The sequence below is a fragment of the Chanodichthys erythropterus genome, chromosome 2 (assembly GCF_024489055.1).
Source record: "Chanodichthys erythropterus isolate Z2021 chromosome 2, ASM2448905v1, whole genome shotgun sequence".
NCBI classification, from domain to species: domain Eukaryota; kingdom Metazoa; phylum Chordata; class Actinopteri; order Cypriniformes; family Xenocyprididae; genus Chanodichthys; species Chanodichthys erythropterus.
Window position 1 is genome coordinate 27,054,422 of NC_090222.1, and position 24,616 is coordinate 27,079,037.

Sequence of the window (24,616 nt, forward strand, 5' to 3'; positions counted from 1 at the left end):
TCATTAGTGGTATAGATAATATTATTTGTTATAATTCTGATATATATAGATGTTATAGAAGATGTTGTACATTAAATAGCCTCAGTCACAGTGGAGTTTCTATAATAGCACATCTCATCAATCAAACAAAATAGCACTATACACAAATAGACAAAAAAAAGAGCATGAATAAAAACGGGGGCTCTCAGACTCATAGATTACACAAAATTGTCAGCAAGAATATAATATCTATAGTGAACATCTGTTTGTTTAAAACTGGGCAATTTAATCATATCAGAGATGACTTACATGTTCTTCGAGTCCTATAAATCTCTGCTTGTTTATGCACCTTATCTGTTTGGGCATTATATTGATTTTTGCCATATAAAAGCCTAACTAAAAGCCTCTTGATGTCCATGAAGCATCTCAGATAGTGTGCTCTCTGCAGGCTGATCAGATTTCTGGGGCAGTGTGGTGGAGGTTCCAAACCCCCTGAAGATGTATGGCCTGTATTTGGAAGCGGTGAATGACTACATTAATGAATCATATGGAGAGGACGTATGGAGACTAATCGAAGCCAGAGCGGAGATCCCGCACCTCAAATTTGTTCGCCACCAGATGTACAAGTAAGTCCTGAAAATGCTGAGTCACACATCTGATGAATTAAATGCATCTGGCTAATTTAACAATGCTGGTGTTTGTTATTCCAGCGATAATCTGATCCTAAGATTGGCAAAGGCAGCCGGAGAGGTTTTGGGGAAAACTCACGATGAGCTGATGTACGCTTTTGGGGTCTACATGGTCAAGCGGATAGGAAACTATGGCTATGAGAGGATCTTAAAGGTGATTTTCAAGCACGGTAGACTCTGTATGTGGCAGGTACTGATTTAGGTAAACATACACTATCATTCAAAATTTTGGGGTCAGTAAGATTTTTTTTGTGACCAAAGTGTGAAAGTAAAGATTTTTACATTAATACATATATGTAATTTCAAATAAATGTTGATCTTTCTATTCTTCAAGGAATCCTGAAAAAATGTATCAGTTTCCACAATAATATTAAGCAGCACAACTGTTATCAACTTTGACTATAAGAAATGTTGCTTGAGCACCAAATCAGCATATTAGAATGATTTCTGAAGGATCATGTGACACTGAAGACTGTAAAGACTGCTGAAAATTCACCATCACAGGAATAAATGACATTTTACAATATATTAAAATAGAAAAGAGCCATTTTAAATTGTAATTATATATCACAATGTTGCTGTTTTTTGGTGAGCATAAAAGATTTGAATAGTACAATAAAGCTATTTTAAATGTACTCTTTAATTATTATTTTTTTTAAATCTTAGCCTATATTTAAAAAGAATCATGATTTATTCTAATATCATTAAAAAAAATCAATCTTACCAACCTTAAACTTTTTTTAATGGTAGTGTATTTTCTTTCCTTTTTATTTTTATTGGGCTCTCAATGGATAATTGTATAATTGTACACATATTTCACAATCTCTTTTAATGTCTGTCTCAGGTACTGGGGCGCAATGTACGAGATTTCATCAATGAGCTCGATAACCTGCACGAGTACTTCCGTTTCTCCTTCCCAAAAGTCCAGCCACCCAGTTTCTGTGTAGAGGAAGAATGTGAGACAAGTCTTACCCTGCATTACCGTTCAACAAGGAAAGGATTCACACAGTTTGTCAAAGGTAATAGTGCTAAGTGTTACGTTCGTATGTTCAGACCAGCAGCACTATTACACATGTGTCATTGTTATCAAACAACAGTTCAATATACAACAAATCAGAAAACATACGTTCAGATACAATATTGTCAGTAACTTTGTTGCTCCACCATCAAGAATGTTTCCAAGTAGAGCCAACACAAAATTTAATATTGAGCATCTCAGAGCAGCAAATAGTGATGTTTCAAAAATCGAGTGGATGAATGATTCTATTATTCTATTATAAGTCATTTGTTTCATTCCTAAATGAATCAGAACAAATTGGTTGAATGAATAATTCAATGAGTCATTTATAAAGACAGTCGCATGTTGCCACCTACTGGCGTTACAGTGTAACCTGCAGAAAGAGTCGCCAGTAATGCAAAGTCAAGGCTCAGAATGAACTTTTTTTATAAGGAAAGGCCAAGTATTAAGATTTCCACCTGATTACACCAAGTCACAACTAATATAATTTACATTCGAAAACTGTACATCTTAGACAAATGGTTTCCTACTGATATTTGCTTAATAAATCTGCTTTATACATCATTTACTGAATGAACAGTTACCATATTACAGCATGAGCACAATGGTGACCTCTGCATGCGTGCTTTCTGAATCTGTTTGCATATTAAAATTCTTGAGAGATGTGCGAGTGAAAATAATGATCTCAAAGTGAAGTTCAGATAATTGAGATGTGGTAAAATGATGTTTGACTAGAACTTACACAGTGAAAGTTGGTCAGCCACAGTGTTTGTAGCCTCAGGCTGTTTAAAATTCAAAAAACGTCTGTTGTGGCTTCTCTGTAGGGCAGCTCTCTCAGGTGGGCCGACAGTTTTACAACACAGACATTGAGGTGGAGATTCTGTCCAAAGAGGAAACAGAGAAAATGACATATGTGGTGGGAGTCCAAACAGACGAGACATTTACCTTCTTCTGTATACACAAACCCTGCTCTGTTATTCTTTATTTCTCACATTTCTGATCTTCTCACTCTCTCTCTGAAGGTGTACAAGATGAATTTTGACAACGCTGCGTTTAAGCACCGTATGCCCCAGCAGAAAACAGCTCCAGGCTATGAGAAACTGCCAATGAAGCGAGGAATTTTTTTCGACATGTTCCCCTTTAGCGTGATATTCCGCAGGGACATGACCATGTATCGGATCGGAGACGGTTTGAAAGAGGTGTTTTCTGATCTGCAGGGTAAAAAGGTCAATGAAGAGTTTACCCTGGTGCGACCCATGCTGGAATTCAGCTGGGATAATGTGAGTGAACGGGAGGGTAGGAGAATAGATCCAAAGCCAAAGTAGCTTGAAAGCAACAACCAACAGCTTGGTTGATGAGGCATCTAAAAAATGTTTATGCTTTCTTTTCTTGCTCTTGGCATTTGTGTCCTGAAAAAATGCTTTGGTGTGTGCTCTTTCAGATCTACACCCACCTCAACAATGTGTTTGAACTGCTGTCTAAGGCTGTGGTGGAGAGCAAACAGAAGGTCAACATCCCTAAACTTAACAAAGAAGAACCAGAGGAGAAAGAGGAGAGTGAAAAACCCAAAAAAGAAGAGAGAGGTATAGGTCTTAGATTCTGTTTTAAGAACGTTTTCACAATTTTTACACTGACTGTGAGGTAAAATTCTACAGAATGGATTAAATTATGGACAAATGTGTAACATAAATGTTTTCCATACCTAATAATAGCCAAAGGCACACTGACCAATCAGAACCGCAGCAGTGTTGACTAAAGCTGACTTCTCGACTTTAGTGCTTTGCCATGACGTTTTAAGCTTGACGTCGACTAGCTGCTGATCATGTGATTTTTGACACCAACAACATGGCCACCCTGCAGGATACCTTCATACTGTTCTGACTTAATGTACTATATCTTTTCTAACTGTTCAGACTTAAAAAATCCAATCCAATGGATTTACATTGGCTGTAATACTAATGCTCTCCTATAGAGGGGGACACAGGATAACAAATCTCTGAAGTCCACTTTTACACCCCGTTTCCATCAGTTACTCGGAGAGCACTCCACAATTATGTTTATTTATACCATCTGGATATTATATATTTAATCAGGTAAATGCACGTTTTAAACCATTTATTGTACAGGGAAGATAATTGCCGTTCTGCTACTTTGTATTCAGGCTTCTCAAGCCAACATCAAAGTTTCTTCACAAACTTTAGCCTCTAGTTGAAAATGTTGCGAAGCATTCCCATCTATTGTGTTTTTATTAACAACGTCATCAGAGATAAGTCGACGTTGACTCAAATTTAATCACATAACAGTCAACTTCTGAGGTCTTTCAACCCCAAGTGCTGACATCAAAAATCAGAAACATGAACAATACAGTATGTGAGCATTCACATCCAACCATCTAACCTCTACATAGGTTAATGCAGATAATGTCCTAAAACATCTCATGTTGACTTCTGTCACTGTGCCTCTGCTGTTCTCTCAGATATTAAAGTTATGGAGGAAATGAAGGGGACAGATCAGGAATACAGCGGCACTCTGACTCAGTACAACAGCTCGGCTAATTCTGGAGGAGAGGACATCGAGCTGCTGGCTTTTCAGACTGTCACCGGTTAGACACATTACAGTAAAGTGATGCTCTGAATGAGCTCCACTAGCATCTTTCTAGACATTGTTTTATGCTTTTGTAAAACATTCAAGAACACTTCTGTAGCATAATGCTGATCCAAGACAATATTGAGAAATTCTATCAAGTCATTGAGATCATTATTCAAAGTGTTTTGGGAACCAAAACAGACTCTAGTCTCAATCATCCATATGAATGCAATGCAATTAAACTTCTCTCTTGCTCAGGTAAGTGCAGTGAAACCATATTTGAAGACATGCGGGAGCCCCCTAAAAAGCCTCTCCACCTCAAGGGCCAGATGAAGTACGTCCCTCAGTGGGACTCCCTCATCTTTCTAGGAACTCCCATGTAAGCTCTCATATCTCGCACATTTACAACATTGTAGTCTGGGCTAATGGAAAACAGTAGTTTAGTTATTGCCACATAAAACTGACAATCAAGAGTTCTCTGCCAAGTCATTTCAAAAGCACAATATCCTACACTCTCATAGCTTTATTAATCATTAGTTTGAAAATGACAATTTTCCACTCCCTCTCTCTCTCTCTCTCTCTCTCTCTGACCTCTGAGAATTAAACTGGTTTCAATTCTTAGATTGGACATCATCCAACACTACACCAAAAAAACGTTAAGTGTTCAAAAGCAAACAAACATGTTGCTATGCCCATTTATTTTGCTATCTCAACTATGCACAATTATATGGTTAGTTGGCATTTTATAATTTGCATTAGCATTAGCATCATTTTCCCCTGTCAACGACCCCATCAGAACAGAACTGCAATCTGCCAGTTGGGAACTACTATCTATACACAGTAGCACATCTAACTCTTTTATTTGATTCCTGTTTTCCATGATATGAGCCCTTTAAAATGGGTAGTTATAAGTCTACAATTGTCAAATCTGTCTGTAGATACAGTTTAACCACAGCTCTATCAGAAAAACAAGCTGTTTTTATAAAAAAAAGATTACAGCTATACATGTTAGAGTCTTTATTAAAACGTATTCTCCTTTTTACAGTATTGAGACGGTGGAGGACATGATAAAAATGGGTGTTTACGTCAATGATTTAAACCTGCACGACTCGAGCAGAGAGCTCATCCTGGCCGGAACACAGCAATCAGCCGAGCTGCAACTGGCACTTGACCAGGTATAAATGTCACACTGATGCCACTAGTGTGAGCCCTAAATCCCATCCTTAAAGAGACACATTTTATTTAAAATGTAGGAGTTATATGGCAGAATATCGGGTATGAACTGACTGAAGTCTATTAAGCCAATTAATAAATGCAGTGTCTGTGGTTATTGCATCTTGAAATGATATGCAAATGACAGGCCGATCTCTGACTGTGCCTCCTACAGGAGCAGCAGAAGTATGCACAGCTGCAGGAGATCATTAAAAAGCTGGATGAGGAGAAGAAGAGAGGAGACTCCCTGCTGTACGCCATGATACCCAAAGCAGTGGCGGACAGACTGCGCAAGGGAATCACAGCCCTGGAGACATGTCAGGTATGCACAAACCCACCCATTAAACACACTTCTAAACACACCTGGCACAATGAAACCCACAATTTAAATGAATTTATAGTATATAGTATAGACTGAACAGTAAGATCAAAATCTCAAAAGGGTTAATGAAGTATGATGAAAAGCACTGTATTTTATTCTCTAGTGCTGTTTTTAAGTGCTGTTCTTGATCTGTTATCTCCCTCCAGGTGTTCCCAGACGTGACCATCCTGTTCAGCGATGTGGTGAAGTTTAATGAGATCTGTATCCACATTACCCCCATGCAGGTGGTGGACATGCTAAACGAGATCTACATCGTTTTTGACACACTCAGCGAAAAGCACAATGTTTATAAGGTAACATAAGGAACTCCAACAAAGGCAACTTGTCCACTGATGCAACATGTATGTTCTTTGACCTAAAAGACCTTCAAAGCAATCCTCTGCTTTTTCTTTAGAAGGGAGAGACAAAATATCATTACCATATCGGTCATCTGCCTATACTACAGTTTTTGGTCCCACTTTATATTAAGTGGCCTTAACTACTATGTACTTACATCAAAAAATAAGTACAATGTACTTATTGGGTTCATATTGAATTGCAAAACACTTTTGCTTCTATTGAAGTGGAATACGGGTAAGGTTAGGGAAAGCTTTGGTGGTATGGGTAGGTTTAAGGGTAGGGGTAAGGTGTAAGGGATGGGTCAACAGTGTAATTATAAATGTAATTACAGAAATTAATTACAGATGTAATTACGTGCAGGTGTTTTTAAAATATAAGTACAATGTAAAAACATGTATGTACACAATAAGTGCATTGTATCAAATGATTAATTTAAATGTAAGTACATAGTAGTTAAGGCCACTTAATATAAAGTGGGACCCAGTTTTTTTTGTTTTTTTTATCAGTGGGTACTGGACACACAAACATTCAAAAGAAAGAATTCTCTTATACTATTTTAATATATTTTAGATTATTTAGATTAGGGTCCAGTTCTCAGTATTAACTAACTATAAACTATGACTTTTGACTTATGACATAATTGCTACTTATTAATAGTTAGTAAGGTAGTTTTTAATTTTAGGTATTGGGTAGAATTAAGGGATGTAGAATATGGTCATACAGAATAAGACATTAATATGTGCTAATAAACACATACACAGTACTAATAAACAGCCAATAACATAGTAAAGTGCATGTTAATAAGCAACTAGATAATAGTGAGAACTGTACCATAAACGAAAGTGTTACCATATATTTTAAAATGTAAATGTGAATATGGAAATCACTACTCCTGTCTTCACATGATGCTTCAGTAATCATTCTACTGATTAGGTTCTCAAGAACCATTTCTTATTATTATCAATGTTAAAAACAGCTGTGCTGCTTAATATTTTTGTGGAAACCATGACATTTTTTTTTTTTTTTTTGCATTATTTGATAAATAGAGTTTCAAAAGAACAGCATTTATTTTAAATAGAAATATTTTGTAACATCTTGTCTTAATCAATTTAATGTGTCCTTTCTGAATAATAATTTATTTATTTATTTATTTTAAATCGTACTGACCTCAAACTTTTAAATGGTAGCATTTGTAATTTTTGGCAAATCTCAAAATGAATAACCATTTATTATACTGTACTTTATAAGTGTATTTAATGACTTTAATATCAACTATGGGCTGAAAATAATTTCAGATGTAAATATTGGTAAATACTGGAAAATACCAGCTTAGTGGTGTCTGCCACTATATATCTATGCATCCCTATTTTTTTTACTAAAAATTATTTCTAATTAAGTAATCTTTTAATCTTTATTGTCATTATTAAACCCCTCAAAATTGAGTGCATAATACAACTCCATCAAATGCTCTTGTTCATGCAGGTGGAGACCATTAGGGATGCCTACATGGTGGTGGCAGGTGTGCCCAATAAAACCACATTTCATGCCCATCACATCTGTGACATGGCTCTAGATATGTTAAGCTCCATTGATCACCTAAAAGACCCCTCCACTGGGGACAACATCCAGATCCGCGTCGGTAGGTGCACCCGGATTCACACGGTATCACTTAACAAAACAACTGCAACCCTTTCATCTGACTTTTTCTTTATGTATTCGTAATTTATATGCATGCCACACAGTGCAAGAACCTGATTTACACATTCAAAATTCTTTTTTGTTGGTCTTCACACAGGCATTCACTCTGGAATGGTGGTGGCAGGGGTGGTGGGTCTGAAAATGCCCAGGTATTGTCTGTTTGGGGACACGGTGAACACGGCTTCTCGAATGGAGTCAAATGGCGTGGTGAGCCACTTTTCTTAATAACTATACAAAATTGTCTCATCATGAAATAAATAATGAATGAATTTTAAATTATATTTTACAGGAAATACAGTTAATTAAACAGCTAATTGTACTCTCTCTGTGTGGCTAGGGCATGCAAATCCACATCAGTCAGACCACCAAAGACCATCTGGAGCATGAGCCATACATCATTGAGGAACGTGGAAAGATTTTTGTTAAGGTACTATATATAATTATCATCACCAACATCTTCACAGTCATTATCAACAATGTTATGCACATAACTTCTTTTTTTTTGAAAGAAGTCTTTTATGCTCACCAAGGCTGCATTTATTTGAGCAAAAATACTATTTTAAAATGTAATTTATTCCTGTGATGGCAAACCTGAATTTTCAGCAGTCTTTGGTGTCACATGATCCTTCAGAAATCATTCTAATATGCTGATTTGGTGCTCAAATAACATTACTTATTATTATGAACAGTTGTGCTGCTTAATATTTTTGTGGAAACTGTGATATGTTTTTTCCCCTAAGATTCTATGATTAAAAGAACAGAATCAGAATTTTTAAATACAATTTTTACTGTCACTTTTGATCAGTTCAATGCCTCCTTTCTGAATAAAAATATTAAATTCAAACAAAAATCTTACTGACCCTAAATTTTCAGTGGTATTATATATGTTAGGGTTCACAAACATAACATAGCATAACATAGTCCGGGTCTAAAAATGTATTTCAAGCCACAATTTAATCTGAGACTTCCATGTAAACCAAAGTCTTGCCCAAAATGCATTCAGCAATATAAATGCTCAGCCCACTCCATGTGTAGTAAAACATTTATTAGCCAATTTAAATGGCTTCATATCATGTGAGTGTACATGAGTGTAACAGAGAGCTGCTAGTAAAGAGCTGTGCGAGTATACCTCACTTCCCTGGCCTCGGGAGGCGCACTAGTAACGAACACTAGGGTCTGCGGTCTTTAGGATTCTTGTTAGCTCACCCATCTCCCAAGCTGGAAACGCCTCTCAATTACTGATACAAGTAGAACCGGAGGGATTATGTTGGTGTCGTGACCCGAATGGAAGTGGGGTTTAGGAGGGTGAGTGTAACGTAGACCGGCTAGTCAGAGCTGTGCAGGTAAACCTCAATCCATTGGCCTCAAGAAGTGCATTAGCAACTGACGCTAGAGACTGCAGTCTTTAGCATCCTTGTTAGCGCGCCCACCTCCCATGCAGAAGACAGTGGTTTGAATCCCATTTGGAGCGTTATAGGAGGCCAGTTAGTAAAGAGCTGTGTGAGTAAACCTCACTTCCCTGGTCTCAAGAGGTGCTCTAGAGGCTCCCATGCTGGAAATGCCCATTCGAATCCTGCTCGGAGCAGTGTAAGTAGAACCAGAGGGATTACATAACCATATGTCCAAGAGTACCATTCACTTCTTTATGTAAATCTTATCAAATAAAGAACATTTTTTGAGGAGGACTTTATATGACTCATACTGCTAGCAAATAATGTAGTGTGAAATCAACTCTAATCCCTCTTGATTCAGGGAAAAGGTTATATGAAGACATACTGGCTGAAGGGAAAGAAAGATCTGTCATTTAAGACTCCAGCAGAGCTCAGATACAGCAATGAGCAGAAGGACTCAGAGGATAGAAGCTCAAATGGGTGAGTTTGGAAAAACACAATCAAAGCACAACAGTTCTGGTCTTTTTTTTTTTTTTTTTTTCAGCTGTGTAGATCTACACTGCTGAAAAAAGACCAGAATTCTAGTAGGTTTACAAAATTTTGCTGGTGAAACGGGTTGATAAGCATCATGGCTGACCAAGGATGTTTTGCTAGTCAAAAGGACTAGCAAACACAAAACCTAACATATGCAGGTAGCTGGTTTTGCTGGTAAGCACTTATTATATGATGGTTTAACATAAAATGTTCATTTTATATTCTCTGCAGTTTATTATGAGTCATTTTAATGCCTTAAACATGATGAAATGACTTATCTGCCAAACATTTGAGCAGGCCATAACCTTGCACCTTTCAATTCATCATGTTTTTCATCCTCCATAAAAATATCCTGACAGAATGCTTAACAGTTGTGTTTCTGTCTTCTTCCATCTTAAATGTATTTTCATTCAGGTCCACTTGCACCAACAGCAAACATTCCCCATCAAACCTGAACACCCCTAATGAGGAGCAGGCTGAGGGCAAACCCACTCCCACCGACCTGCCCCCTGACGCCCCACCAGCACTAGAGGGCGATCCAGACACAAACACGTTCACAAATGAGTCCCAGCAGGACAAAGAAAAGGTTAAAAAGACAAAGAATAACAAAGGAGGGAAGGCAGAAAATGCTTCAGGTAATGCGCAGGAAAGCACTCCACCTGCTGGCGGTCAGGAGAATGCAGCTCCGGAGCTTAACAACAAAAAGCACAGTTTCAGAAGCCAGTACACACGATTACCAGCGAACCTCCCCATGCGAAGCACAGCCTGCAGTCTGCTGTAAATATCCAGGAGAAAATTATAAAATAGCACCTATTATATTAGTAAATACTTCCAGCATGAATTTCACAGACATATCAGATCAAGTAATGGTCAGATAACTGCATCTGAGGCAGCAAATTCTGCCATACACCAGCAAACTAAATTCCATGATGTATTTGGTCACAATTTGACAGTAAGTAAATGGAAAATGCAGTGCAGTTCGGCTGCTACTTCCTCTTTAAAAAGTTTGAATAACTACATTTGAATGTTCTATTTAAATTAACAGATGTGATATGTTGAAATCAATCTATTGAGTATAAGAACATTTGCATGTACAGTTACAACATTTATGGTAAATTTTAGAGAGGTTCTATGATACAGTACATGTGCTGAATCGCTGTATTCATTCAGTTACTGTAACGACAGTAAATGTCTTAAATGTTAAATGGGATTGTTTACAGATTATGTTTGAATTTATTGTTTGATGAGCACTGTAATATTGCCGTGAAACACATACTTTGCTTAAGTAAGAACAAACATATCAGATAATCTCAAGTGACCTAAATAAAGCATGTGAACACACTCACACCCCAAGACATACACCTACTTTCAGACAGGCCTACACACACATATGTAAACACAAGGAGATACAAGTTAAACCAGGAAACAAACACTAGCATGTCACACTAAGAACGTGACCTATTTCTGTCTCCTATGTCATAAGTTCATTATTACTGTAAAGCATGTCTGCTTGGAGTCAAAAAGGAAGAACATAAATGACATAAGGAAATGTTAGAGAAATCTGTTGATCCTGATCAAAAGTGTTCTTTGCCAGATTAAGCCAGTCATGACTTTTAGGTATGTTAAATTCATCAAACTGTAGCTTACTGGATATCCATTGCTTTATCTCTGAAACACACTACACGTTTGCACACACACAACATGTCAGATATCATTCCGTGATAAAGAGGAAGCCATCAGGAAACCACTTAAGCGACACTTCCTGACTGTTGCCTTGGAGACGAGATTAATTCTTACTTTGCCCGAACACTCTTAGCTTTGCAGAAAAACAGAGATGTCACGTTTTCAGTCTCAATCTCACAACTGGAAGAGAGATCTATTGTAACTTGAGAATTCAGCTGATAGACCTAACTACAGATTGTAAACAACACTTTTATATTAAGAGTCGAGCCAGATGCATCGATTCCTTTTGTAGTCCATTATATGCATTAGGGCTTAAGTCCAGATGGTTTCCATTCAGGTAGCAGGCAGATAAGCAGCCTTTTTTAGTATGGACATTACCAATGCACAGACATTAGCCCTGAGGGTGTCTTTCTATTACACAGGACCAATTCATTGTACAGCAATTTCTAATGTTAGTGACTAAACAATGAAGAAAAGGGCAAATAAAGTAATGTTATCACCCAGCGCTCCATCAGTCTCTGTTTGTGTAGTATTTGGTTGCTAGACCTCTAAAGTGAAATTAAATGTATAACAATCAGCTGCTTAACAGCATAACATGTTCAGTTATCAAAGGATGTTTGTGTATAAGGATGTTTCCTGCACTGTGAGCATATTTAATCTTGTGGAAGTTTAGAAAAATACACTTCCTTATACATTTTCATACTTTTCATTTGTATACTAACAATATGTGCTTATATACATAGAATTCTTTGATTTTTGAGTATTTGAGTAATATCTCTAGTGTACATGCCAAAAGACAGCATGGGGAATGAAGTATTTCCCTCTTGTTATTATCAAAAGTTTAAAAATGCATTTTGAAATAATGAGCTGAACCTTGCTGACACATAAATGTCAGAGAAAAATCTATGAACTGATCCTCAGCCAATTTGCATAAAATCAATGAAATTTCTGTGTTTTTTGATGGATAAACAAATAACTGTCCCGGTCATGCAAAGTGTGTGTGTTATTCAGAGAAATATAATGTCATGGTTTTGTAGGCACAAAAGATCGAGACACTGATCAATAAGCAAACAACACTGACTGATGGAAAACAGACTATAGTTCTCTTGAAAAATTATATTTATATGTATTATAATTTATCCATTCAGTGTCCAGTCCTCAAATCTGATTGGCTGACCGCATTTCCATGAGTGCTGCAATACAGTACAGGGTGCTGGGACTTTTCCCTGTTTGTATCACTCTGATTGTTTTGTTTGCGACGTTCCAGACCTGAAAATATAACTTAATATAGAACGTAATAAATTAAATATCACAATTTGAGTCCAGTAATAATGTTAATAGACATTTTATTGAGAAACATAGCAGTGTTTGTGATGACTGTGGCTGCATACCAGTTCTACTGATCACAAAGAGACTAAAACCTCCCCTTTCACTGGGCCGCATCCAGGATTACTGCTGAATTCTTTACAAGAGTTGCACTTGTTAGGGCAAGCAGACACACCGTGTCAGCAGCTAACACTCTGACAGGGGTGGAGAGATACAGAGAGCGAGAGAGGGAGAGAGTGAGTGAGAAGCACTCAGGGGTGTGTCTTATACATTTAGTTCCTCAAGGAAGTAGAAGTCAAATTATCTTGTTACAGTGGACTTGTTACAGCACAAGAGAGATTGTAGAGGAGTTTTCTTTGATTTCACCTGTCTGAGGAGATTATTTCATCACTCACACGCTGGATTTCAACCACCTGATCTGAGCGCAGAGGGAGGACAGAGAGTTTGAACAGAAGAGGGAGAGTGAACGAGAGAAAAGCCAGGTGAGTTTGTCTTAGTCTTGACCTCTGCCCTCTCCTCCATCACATTAGAGAGCTCTGTGATTATGTATACATGAGATGATGTTACTTCAGTGGATTAAAAGCATGGTGCGCTCTTTCAGAAGTCATTAAGATAAAAAGATGCCAGCATTCTGTTTTAACTGCAAAAGAGGCTTTAATTTTACAGATTTGCTTTAGTTAAAAGTGTCTGCTTAAAAAAATATGGAGGTTTGAAGTCAATAATGTCAAGTTGAAACTTGTTCAACCACTCCCATGTTACAACTAAAACACACTGAGATAGCTGATGTTCCGGTAGACCTTTTATAAACAAAACAATGTCCAGTCTTTTTTATAAGCCAGCAATATGAAAAAAAAAAAAAATCTTCTACTGAAATAAAGAGTGCAATGCCTCATATTCAGGGTCAGCAGTGTCCTAACCTTGGTGAACTCATGCTATGGATAGATTGTGAGCTTTTTTGGTAGCAGCATGTTTCAGGAGAAATTGGCTGTTGTGGGTTTAACTGAAAAAATATGGGGGGAAATCTGTGCCAAACAGCCCTGAGTTTCACTTCCCTTACGATCAGGTTTGTACATTGTTTGGTTGTATTAAAAAAAACAACTTTTCAAGCTGAGTGAGAGTCTTTCACATGCATACGAGTGCTAAAACAACACTGGACTTTTACCACATACATGTCAGTAATTTAACTGTAATAAAATACAGTCAGTATTAGGTAATAAGGAAAGTTTTGCACAATATGTTACATCATCACATACTCAAATCTCGACGATCAGGTGCTGTGGGGAGATACTGAGGGGGAAACACATGGCACAAGCAGCAAACTCACCGTTTATCATTGTTTATATCTGTAGACAGGCATAAAAATGATTTAAAACTTGGGTGGACACATTCAGGCGTGATTCTTTAATGATTTCTTCCAAATAATAAGTCTAAAAGCCTGTTATTAGAGAATATCCGATTGAAAAGACCAGCATATGTTGTGTTTGGATGCTGGCCCATTGATTCTGGTATGCTGACCAGGCATCTTAACTAGCATAACCAGCTGGTCTACTTCAGTCAACCAGCTTTTTTTGTTGATCAAGAATATCATTATAAACCAGCTTAGAAATCCATGCTGGTTTATGATAGTTTGGGTAGGGTTCTCTCTGCTAAAATAACCATCTTAAAAGCAGTCTAAGCTGGTTTAAAAGTCATATCTGGCCACCTAGGCTTGTCTGTGGCTAGTTTTAGAGGGAGACCAGCTGAAGACCATCTTAGCCTATCTTAAAAAAAATAAAAAAAACTTAAAGTTTAATATCAGTAAACCACAAAGAGGAGTTTTTCAGCAGAACTGACTTTCTATAAATCACTTTAAATTAGCCTAAAGCCATTCAGAAACATAGTGCTCCCACTCACACACTTAAAGCAGGACTTCCCACACTCTCATTTTTTATATACATTTATTGTAAAAGTCACATTTGACCCCTCTGAATAAAAACCCCCAAAGAGTAGGCTGCTAAGTCCTGTGGATCTCAGATGCAGGTTTTGACTCGTCTCTTCTGTGCTGTCACTAGAGCTTGTGCTGTGACTCGCTGCTTTGTAATGACAGGGTGACTACTGTGGTCTTTAGGATGGAGGAACAACATGATTTCTCACATCCTGTAAATCCCCTGGGCTTTACACACATGCGAACACACACACATACACAGAGAGAGCCTCGGGCTATGCACTGAAGTCATCTGAGGAATGCTAAATATTTACCTTGTCTGTGATAAACCTTTAAATCAGGAGAGTGGGTACAGATGGCCATTTCACCTGAAAAGGTATAAAATTAATGAATTTGCTTAACCTTAGATTGCCTTAAATGTTTTATAGCTAAGAGTCTTGGACTAAAAGTCAATCGTAATCGAATTAGGGTAAAGTTGTTTATATCTCATCTTGTCAGGTAAGAATGAGCTCTGTGCCGGCCTCAAAAAAAAAATCCATGAGCACAAGAATTTTGAATTCTTTTATAAATATACAGTGCTTTTATGTATTAAATAATACATTTTATCAAATAATATTAAAATTAAAATATTAACAAATTATTATTATTTATGAATAAATGTTATTTTATTAAATAATATCTTTTATCAAATGAAGAACTGTTACAACATTTTTTTAAATATGTATCATAATAATTCTTACCTGATGCACACGATTGACTATTTACACACAAACTGTGGTTTCTTATTTAAAATAATATATTAAAATATATTGCATACTATATTTTAGAATGTAGTGAGGTAATGTAGAGTAAACATTGCAAAGAAAATATCATGCCAAGTATAAGCCTGATTAGATGTTTAAGATTTTGAAGTCCAGAGGAGAACCAATAATATATTTATTTATATTTATTTTTTTAAAATGTAGCCACGTGGTCAAACACTACACATCAGATCAGTTTTGCTCTAATTAGAGTAAATGAGAAGTAGTGAGTGTTAAACCCTAGGATTATGCTGCTTTCACAGTTCAACTGAAGTGTACAGCATGTTGATTTGTTTAAATCGGTATTTATGTAGTTGTTTTGATGTTCCATGTCGCAGAACGTAATGGCTGTTCTAATGCATTCAGTGCTTCTAATTGAATAGAGTTCATTAGGAAATGAAACTCTAACTGCATTAAAATTTAATCAGGTTGGTTCGCCATAAACAGAATTGGATTTAAAAAGCAAAACAGAGCTAATGCGGCTTTGAAATATTACATCACTTTTGGCATGTCTTGATTCATTTAAAAGAACACAGTGCATGTCATTTGCATGTTAATATACTTTGCAGTTATTGCATTTGTTACAGAATTGCTGCGCAAATTATGGGTACATCTGTAATTTAGTTAAGAATTTTTAATAAATGCTGCACAAAAAGATAATCAACAATGACAAGAACACTAGTAAATATGTAAAACTCAAATACACTGAAGAACATTTCTAAGCAAATAAGATGCCTGTATCATGATACAATCTGAAGATTCATGTAGGAACTTGTGAGTACTATGCAATGAGTATTTTTTTCATACATGTCTTTGCACGTTCTCCTGATTATACAATCTGTGAAGCAATCCTAAGCTATGCTGTGTTCTACATCAGCTAAAATGCTTAAAGGGGACCGATTATGCCTCATTTTACAAGATGTAAGATAAGTCTCTGATGTCCCCAGAGTGTGTATGTGAAGTTTAAGCTCAAAATACCCCACAGGTCATTTTTTTTCAGCATGAGTTGAGCAAAAACGCACTGTTTCAGTGTGCGCCCTTTACATGCAAATGAGCTGCTGTGCTCAGCCTAAGAGGGCGGAGCTTCACGAGCTGATTCTCCAGTGTCAAACTGCAAATATATGCTGCATGGAGATAGAGAAGGTATAGTTTAGTTTAATTACGGTTATAACTTATATTGTCTTCTTGTTTTTAGCCACTATATTAGTACAAGCCTGTTTACCGATGAGTTTTATAAAGTTTATTGTACTTCACACAAAATCAAAGTGTCTGTTTTCACTCTAGAAAATCACTGTAAGAGCTTAAAACAATGCAAGCGTGCATTAAAATATTACCCATAAACTCTCTCTCTCTTGCAACATACATCGCAAAGTACATGGATACACTCGCTACAACTTACAGTAAACAAATATATAAAGACCTTATGCCTTTTCAGGTGGTGCTTAATAAACTGGTATACTTTATATCTGTAAATCTCCAATGAACTGTAATAAAGTGCTCTCACCTTCATTACTGCCATATCCAGTATCACTCTGGAGGCTGTAAGCTGGATCACGAACAGTTTGTACTGATCTATCCTTGAGTAGCACATTTTTAGCACAACCTCTGTTTTGTATTGTCCCTTTGTATTGACATTCGTTCACAAAGCAGTCCTTTGTGAAATTATTCACGCAGACATAAATGAATTTCGGTGGAGTTGAGGGAGCATTTTCTTCTAAAACAAAATTAATCCACCTCATCTTCAGCGGCTCAGATTTAGAGAGTAAATAGAGAGAGCTATGTGGATTAATCCATCCAACTACAGAACACCTAAAACACTTGGGAGAGGTTCTCGTCAGTGCAGCAATGGTGGACTGTGTACATCTCGCTGTGAACTCGCTCAGGGCGGTTCTATGTTAAAATGTCAGTGTCTGTCAACATTCGTGTGCGGGGCCTGTTGCTAATGTGATGTCACATTGCCAGGAATCTGCAAACGGCTTGTTCTGAGACACTGCTTATGATTTATGGGGATTAAAAAAAGGAGTGGTTGGATTTTTATCATTATAGGGTGGTTGTGTACAAACACAATGCAAAAGTGAATTTTGAATAATAGGCACCCTTTAAAGTAAGTGCATGTCGATAATAGTTCAGTTAATATTATTGCATTTAATTATATTGCACAACATTGTCATCTACATTTAAACATGATGAAATACTGCATGTTATATCAGACACACTGATCACAGATGTTTGGATGTCATTGAGCCGCATTGAGAGTCTAGTGCTGGATATGATGACACGTCATTAGAGTCTTGAGAACAATTAGTGTTGTTTATGAGATGTGTGGGCAATGATGAGGTCCTATATGACATTAGCTTTCCCCTGAAGAACAAAGAGTAAAAGTAAGACTGTAAGGGGACTTCCCCATGGTGGGAGTTCTCCCAGGTCTGACACTCTTACCAATACACAAACAGAAATAAAACTCAAGGGAAAATTCGCAATCATACGAATATTTCATAAATGGGCCATTTTACATGACATAATTTTTAGACTAAGATTAAATCTGTCATGCTGGTCTCTTAAATAAAAATCATATAGAAAGTGACGCGTTGCACTAAGATAAAACACAACGTATTAGGAAGTAACAAACCATAAATATGAGCATTTTCAATTATTATTAATCTGTTCTTTTCCTTTTTAAGATATGGAGACGTTCAACTCCAAGGACATGGCTCTCAAGGCCCAGAAAAAGATCCTGAGCCAAATGGCCAACAAGTCTGTGGTGCAGATGTTTATCGACGACACCAGCAGTGAGATTCTAGATGAGCTTTACCGTGTGTCAAAAGAGTACACTGGAAACCGCTCAGAGGCCCAGAAAGTGGTGAAAGATCTCATTAAGGTGGTGGTGAAGATAGCTGTCCTTTTCAGGCACAATCGATTCAATGATGAAGAGCTAAAGCTGGCCCAGAATTTCCAAAAGAAATTACACCAAGGAGCCATGACAGCCATCAGTTTCCATGAGGTACACAACATCTAAGATATTTGACTAGTATTTTCTGAATTAATGTTCCGTGAAATTAATTCTGTGCTTTATTATATATATATATATATATATATACACACCAATCAGGCACAACATTATGACCACTGACAGGTGAAGTAAATAACACTGATTATCTCTTCATCCCGGCACCTTTTAGCGGATGGGATATATTAGGCTACAAGTGAACATTTTGTCCTTAAAGTTGATATTAGAAGCAGGAAAAATGGGCAAGTGAAGGATTTGAGCGAGTTCAACAAGGGCCAAATTGTGATGGCTAGATGACTGGGTCAGAGCATCTCCAAAACTGCAGCTCTTGTGGGGTGTTCCTGGTCTGCAGTGGTCATTATCTATCAAAAGTGGTCCATGGAAGGAACAGTGGTGAACCGGTGACAGGGTCATTGGCGGCCAAGGCTCACTGATGCAAGTGGGGAGCGAAGGCTGGCCCGTGTGGTCCGATCCAACAGACGAGCTACTGTAGCTCAAATTGCTCAAGAAGTTAATGCTGGTTCTGAAAGGTGTCAGAATACACAGTGCATTGCAGTTTGTTGCGTATGGGGCTGCATAGCTGCAGACCAGTAAGGGTGCCCATGCTGACCCCTGTCCACTCCCAAAAGCACCAACAGTGGGCATGTGAGCAACAAAACTGGACCATGGAGCAATGGAAGAAGGTGGCCTGGTCTGATTAATGACGTTCTTTTACATAACATGGATGGCGGGTGTGTGTGTCGCTTACCTGGGGAACACATGGCACCAGGATGCACTTTGGGAAGAAGGCAAGCTAGCGGAGATGGTGTGATGCTTTGGGCATTTTTCTGCTGGGAAACCTTGGGTCCTGCCATCCATGTGGATGTTACTTTGATACGTACCACCTACCTAATCATTGTTGCAGACCATGTACACCCTTTCGTAGAAACAGTATTGCCTGGTGGCTTTGGCCTCTTTCAGCAGGATAATGCACCCTGCCACAAAGCAAAAATGGTTCAGGAATGGTTTGAGGAGCACAATGAGTTTGAGGTAGTCTACAAATTCCCCAGATCTCAATCCAATTGAGCATCTGTGGGATGTGCTGAACAAACAAGTCCGATCCATGGAGGCCCAACCTTACAACTTACAGGACTTAAACAGCAGCCATATCACCCTGTAGCCTGTTACAGGACAGCAGCCATATCACCCTGTAGCCCAAGACTGGTTGCCCACTGAAGCTAAGCGGGGCTGAGCCTGGTTAGTACCTGGATTGGAGACCTCCTGGGAAAACTAGGTTGCTGCTGGAAGAGGTGTTTGTGAGGCCAGCAGGGAGTGCTCACCCTGTGGTCTGTGTGGGTCCTAACACCCCAGTATAGTGATGGGGACACTATACTGACAAAAAGCACCTTCCTTCAGATGAGACGTTAAACCGAGGTCCTGACTCTCTGTGGTCATTAAAAATCCCAGGATGTCCTTCGAAAAGAGTAGGGGTGTAACCCCGACATCCTGGCCAAACTTGCCCATTGGCCTCTTTCCATCATGGCCTCCTAATCATCACTATACACTGATTGGCTTCCTCACTCTGTCTCCTCTTTACCAATAAGCTGGTGTGTGGTGGGCGTACTGGCGCAATATGGCTGCCGTCGCATCATCCAGGTGGATGCTGCACATTGGTGGTGGTTGAGGAGATTCCCCCTTCAATATGTAAAGCGCTTTGAGTGCCCAGAAAAGCGCTATATAAATGTAAGGATTATTATTATTATTATTAAAGGATCTCCTGTTAACATCTTGGTGCCAGATACTGTACCACAGCACACCTTCAGGTGTCTAGTGGAGTCCGTCCCTCGACGGATCAGGGCAGTTTTGGCAGCAAAAGTCGGACAAACACAATATTAGGAAGGTGGTCATAATGTTATGCCTGATCAGTGTATTTGTAACCAGATTTGTACTTCATGTTGATTAAAGTCTCTTCTTTCCTTTTTAGGTAGATTTCACATTTGACAAAGGGGTTATGTCAGAGATCCTGAAAGAAAGTAGGGACATGCTTCTGAAACTTGTAAATACTCACCTCACACCAAAATCGCATGGACGCATCAATCATGTCTTCAACCATTACGCTGACCCTGAGCTCCTCACCCAGCTTTACAACCCAGCTGGTCCCCTCAAACCTCACCTCACCAAAATCTGCAACGGGCTTAACAAACTGCTGGAGAACGGGACGTTATGAGGACAGCGAAGCACTGACAGACTTTTACAGGATTGGCATGGAGGGCCACCCGTGATCTCAATGCAACCAAAAAAGGCAGAACGTGACTGACTGAAGGCATTGGACTTCAGTTCAACCTTTGAAATAGTGTTACTGTGCTGTTAATGAATATTCATTCAGTGGCCTGATAGTGTTAACACAGCCACAACCACTGCCGGAGTAAGCTCAGATCAAATGTAAAAATATCGTCTGAACAATTTTTTTAAGCTCTGACACTCCAGCTGCATTTGATGGAGGTTTTCTAGACTACTTATTTTGTAATAATGATGTTTAAACCACTGGGATTCTGCCCACTCTGCTGTAAATTAGAGTAAAATGTATTGCTCAATGCTATTAACATTTTTGAGCTGAATATTTACCTCCAAGGACAACAAAATAACAAGAACCAGAACACAAAAACACGTTTTAGTGAGGCACTCTCTTCACAGTGCCATCTAGTGTTACCTTGTGGTTATGGCTACGATATACAAATCTAAGCTTGGCACTACAGTAAGGAACTATATTTTGACATGAACATCTCTGAGAGGGATCGTCTGTGTTCTAAAATGGAACAACCACTAAATAAATAAATATCTACAGCCCTCACTCACTGCTTATGTAATTTGCATACAGTGTTGCAATATACTACGATTCAAAAGTTTGTGGCAAGATTTTTTTATAAAAATATTTTCATCAAGGATGCATCAAATTGATCAAAAGTGACAGTAAAGACATATATAATGGTACAAAAGATTTCTATTTGAATAAATGCTTTTCTTTTGAACTTTCTGTTCATCAAAGAATTCTGGAAAAATGTATCACGGCTTCCTTGAGCACCAAGTCAGCATAGTCTAATGATTCCTGAAGGATCATATGACACTGAAGTCTGATCACTGGCTGCTGAAAATTCAGCTTTGCCATCACAGGAGTAAATTACATATTAAAATATATATAAAAAATAGAAAGGTTATTTTAAATTGTAATAATTTACACCACTTTTACTGTAAGCTATACTGTAATTGTAAATGTATGTGTAAATGTATGACTACATTTTGTTGTTTGGAAAACATTCATATTCATAATTATTGTCTAAAAGTGTTCCAGGTTAGAAATGCATATGATTGATAGAATGCTGCAATTCAGTTGTGACATCAACTGAATAACACAATGTTTGCTTTAGTTACATGTTGCTACAATGTGGCCGTTTTCATGACACCGTTTTCAACTAAAACTGGAAAACTTTTTGAGTTTTGGCCATTCATTTACACGACACCAGCATTTTGGGGGCCTGATATTCCAAAGTTTTGAAAAAGATACTGCTATCATCTCTATACTTTTCTTTACAAAATGGCATCGTCAACTAGTGGCCTGGCATACATAATACGGCATTTTTAGTCATTTTCATGGATCTGTGTGAACTGGGATCATTTTTACAAAGTTGTCGTCTGTATGCGAAAAACACAAAATGAAAAACTTTTCCTTTTTTAGAACATTGTCGTCGTGTAAGCGTAACCTTAGATCATCTTCTTTGACACGGATTATCACTCAAGATTTCAAAAGACCAATTTAAAAGACCAACATCAGTTTGTGTTTATGGCATTTAATCTGTTTCATATTACATTAATTTACTGTGGGGTGTTACGTTCACAAATCACTGATGCAAATCATTAAACCATCCTGAAAAAGAACAAAGGTTCTTTATCATGTTCAGAAAACATTATAAACCTATCAGGAAAAAAACAAAAAAACAAAACCAAGCACGAGACTGCAGTGCAAAACTATGCATTGAAAGATGCAGATGTCCAATGGCACATTCCCAAATACTTTTTCAGTTTCCTAAAACTAAAGTACTTCTATCCATTATTTGTGAGGTAGTATTAAATATGAATTAGCAAGTGCACTATTTTTACAAGCTACATTCCTGATTTCTTTTGCTCAAATGCAATCGTCCACATCAAACCTAAAACTCTCATTACTTTGGATACAGCAGAATTCTAATTCACATTATTACTTTTAGGCATCAGGCTAACGTTTTTACAGTGCTAATATGGGTGCATGTCTAAAGCGGTTAGCAGTTTTATAAAAACAGGACTATTGCAAATCTCTCCAGCAATCACAATTTAAATACATGAAACCAGAAGAGGGAGCCCTCTAAAACATTCCACTTTTACCAATAAACAGAAAACAGTCAGAAGAGTCCTACACCAGAATAAACCTACATCAGAGCTGGAAGATTTCATCCTCCCTATCCCTCAAATTCCTGGTCCGTCTGGTGATGGTAACGGGAACAGCTCCCAATATGGCCTGCTGGGAGGATACTGTGTCGAACTTCCGATTGCTGTGACGGAGTTGCTCCATAGAGGAGAACCTTTAAAATGCAAAAGTTAAAGTTTTATGTGATTTCATTACTGGAACTCATTTCAATACTTTCATTTTGGAACTGATTCCTTATAGGTTGATAATGGCTTTCTATATAGGTGTAACCTGTTTAATGAATCAGCTGATGTTCATTGTAACCCCTCCTGAGTCATATAACTCATAGTTGAAACTTGCTAAATGACTTGCTTGACAGCAAACAAAACGATTTCAATATGTGAACTTTGTAACTCCCTAAAAATAATGACAGCAGTCATAATTTCATTTCGACAACTTACTGTTTCTCTCCCTCCTGGCAGGTTTTCACAGCTGCTTGTTTTGACTTACTGATCAAGCTGTCTATTTTTTTCAGGTACTCCACCGGTGACAGATCAGCATTCACTTCACATCTACTAGATTCTGTTTGGCTTTTGGGAGTCTCATTAGAAATCTCTGTGTGTGATTGTGCTGGACTTGACTCCTCCTCTGTCAATTCCACTCCATTTGTGAAAGACACAGACTCTGTCAGCACAGGGATGAAAAGGGACTCCTTCAGGAATATTGAATCATTTGTGTACAGTCTGTTTGCCCTTTTGATTTGCTCCATCTGTGAAGAAATAAAAAAACAATGTTGATAATTATGTCATTACCTCAAACTAACCTTTTAAAAAGCCAGAATGACCTTATTCTTCAAATACCTGCTTCTGATTAGCCTACTTACAGACACGCCATACTTCAGTGATAGTCCTTGCAAAGTTTCACCGGGCTGAACTTTGTGTTCAATTCGTCTTTGTCTCACGGGTGATAATGAAGAGGACACCAGGCTGCCGTAGGACCGGGTGCGCTGGCCGCGGAGGAGGCCGTGAGTCCCGGTCTGTGTCGCTGAGTGATCCGCGGACATGACCCGACCTCAAGCGGGATCAAGCGTTGAACTACTAATGACTTAGGATGAACTCCAGCTGACCATCTGCGGCTGCTGAACGCATGACGGCAGGACTCATAACAGAGTCCTGTTATGAGTCAAATTACGGAGGAAATAGTCAGCAATAAACATAAACAATCCCTTACTTAATGGTCACGCACTTGGAATAAACTGTTCAGCGAGCGACATTACGAACCGATATAAAGCTTTTAACGCCACTTAACCAGTGGATAAATAACACTATGAGAAATAATAATTCAATCCTGCGTAACGTTAGTCCCAGAGAAGTTTCAACAGATATAAGTTAATGTGCTTCGCTTAAATAAGTGATGCCTCTAAAATAAAATCAAACATTAAGAAATACATAAATTATACAACCTACCGGTAGCCGTTACATTTTAATCTCTAAATTCAGACACTGTTGAAACTTATTTGTTACAAGCCCTTAGCAAATTAGCTTAGCTTCTGTTGCCATGGCGTCGGCTAAATGTAAGATCCGCCCATGTCGCACTCATTTCGGCGAATCGGTTCCTTCGGACAATAAGTA

The 24,616-nt window shown here is 38.0% G+C and overlaps 3 protein-coding genes across 4 annotated transcripts; 2 read left to right on the top strand and 1 right to left on the bottom strand.

The window, feature by feature from the left end:
* Positions 1-477: 477 nt before the first annotated feature.
* Positions 478-10,609, top strand: LOC137034327 (soluble guanylate cyclase 88E-like). Its single transcript, XM_067407149.1, has 16 exons — positions 478-605; positions 690-822; positions 1,513-1,687; positions 2,511-2,602; positions 2,709-2,966; positions 3,128-3,269; positions 4,163-4,288; positions 4,531-4,651; positions 5,318-5,447; positions 5,660-5,806; positions 6,013-6,159; positions 7,688-7,844; positions 8,001-8,110; positions 8,241-8,330; positions 9,656-9,774; positions 10,243-10,609. The coding sequence occupies exons 1-16, from the start codon at positions 478-480 to the stop codon at positions 10,607-10,609; spliced, it is 2,442 nt and encodes an 813-aa protein (XP_067263250.1).
* Positions 10,610-13,129: 2,520 nt separating this feature from the next.
* On the top strand, positions 13,130-22,017 carry tnfaip8l2b (tumor necrosis factor, alpha-induced protein 8-like 2b). The gene is made up of 3 exons (XM_067407221.1): positions 13,130-13,319; positions 18,243-18,562; positions 20,532-22,017. The coding sequence occupies exons 2-3, from the start codon at positions 18,245-18,247 to the stop codon at positions 20,772-20,774; spliced, it is 561 nt and encodes a 186-aa protein (XP_067263322.1). The 5' UTR covers positions 13,130-13,319; positions 18,243-18,244; the 3' UTR covers positions 20,775-22,017.
* A 359-nt stretch (positions 22,018-22,376) lies between these two features.
* lysmd1 (LysM, putative peptidoglycan-binding, domain containing 1) lies at positions 22,377-24,554 on the bottom strand. Of its 2 annotated transcripts, XM_067407209.1 has the most exons (4): positions 24,452-24,540; positions 23,869-24,157; positions 23,447-23,754; positions 22,377-23,160 (listed from the first exon to the last, which is right to left on the bottom strand). In XM_067407209.1, exons 2-4 carry the CDS (start codon positions 24,046-24,048, stop codon positions 23,013-23,015), a joined length of 636 nt encoding a protein of 211 aa, XP_067263310.1. In that variant the 5' UTR covers positions 24,049-24,157; positions 24,452-24,540; the 3' UTR covers positions 22,377-23,012. The 2 variants fall into 2 exon arrangements, with proteins under 2 accessions (XP_067263310.1, XP_067263302.1); XM_067407201.1 differs by having other exon boundaries at positions 23,869-24,554.
* Between the last annotated feature and the right edge of the window lie 62 nt (positions 24,555-24,616).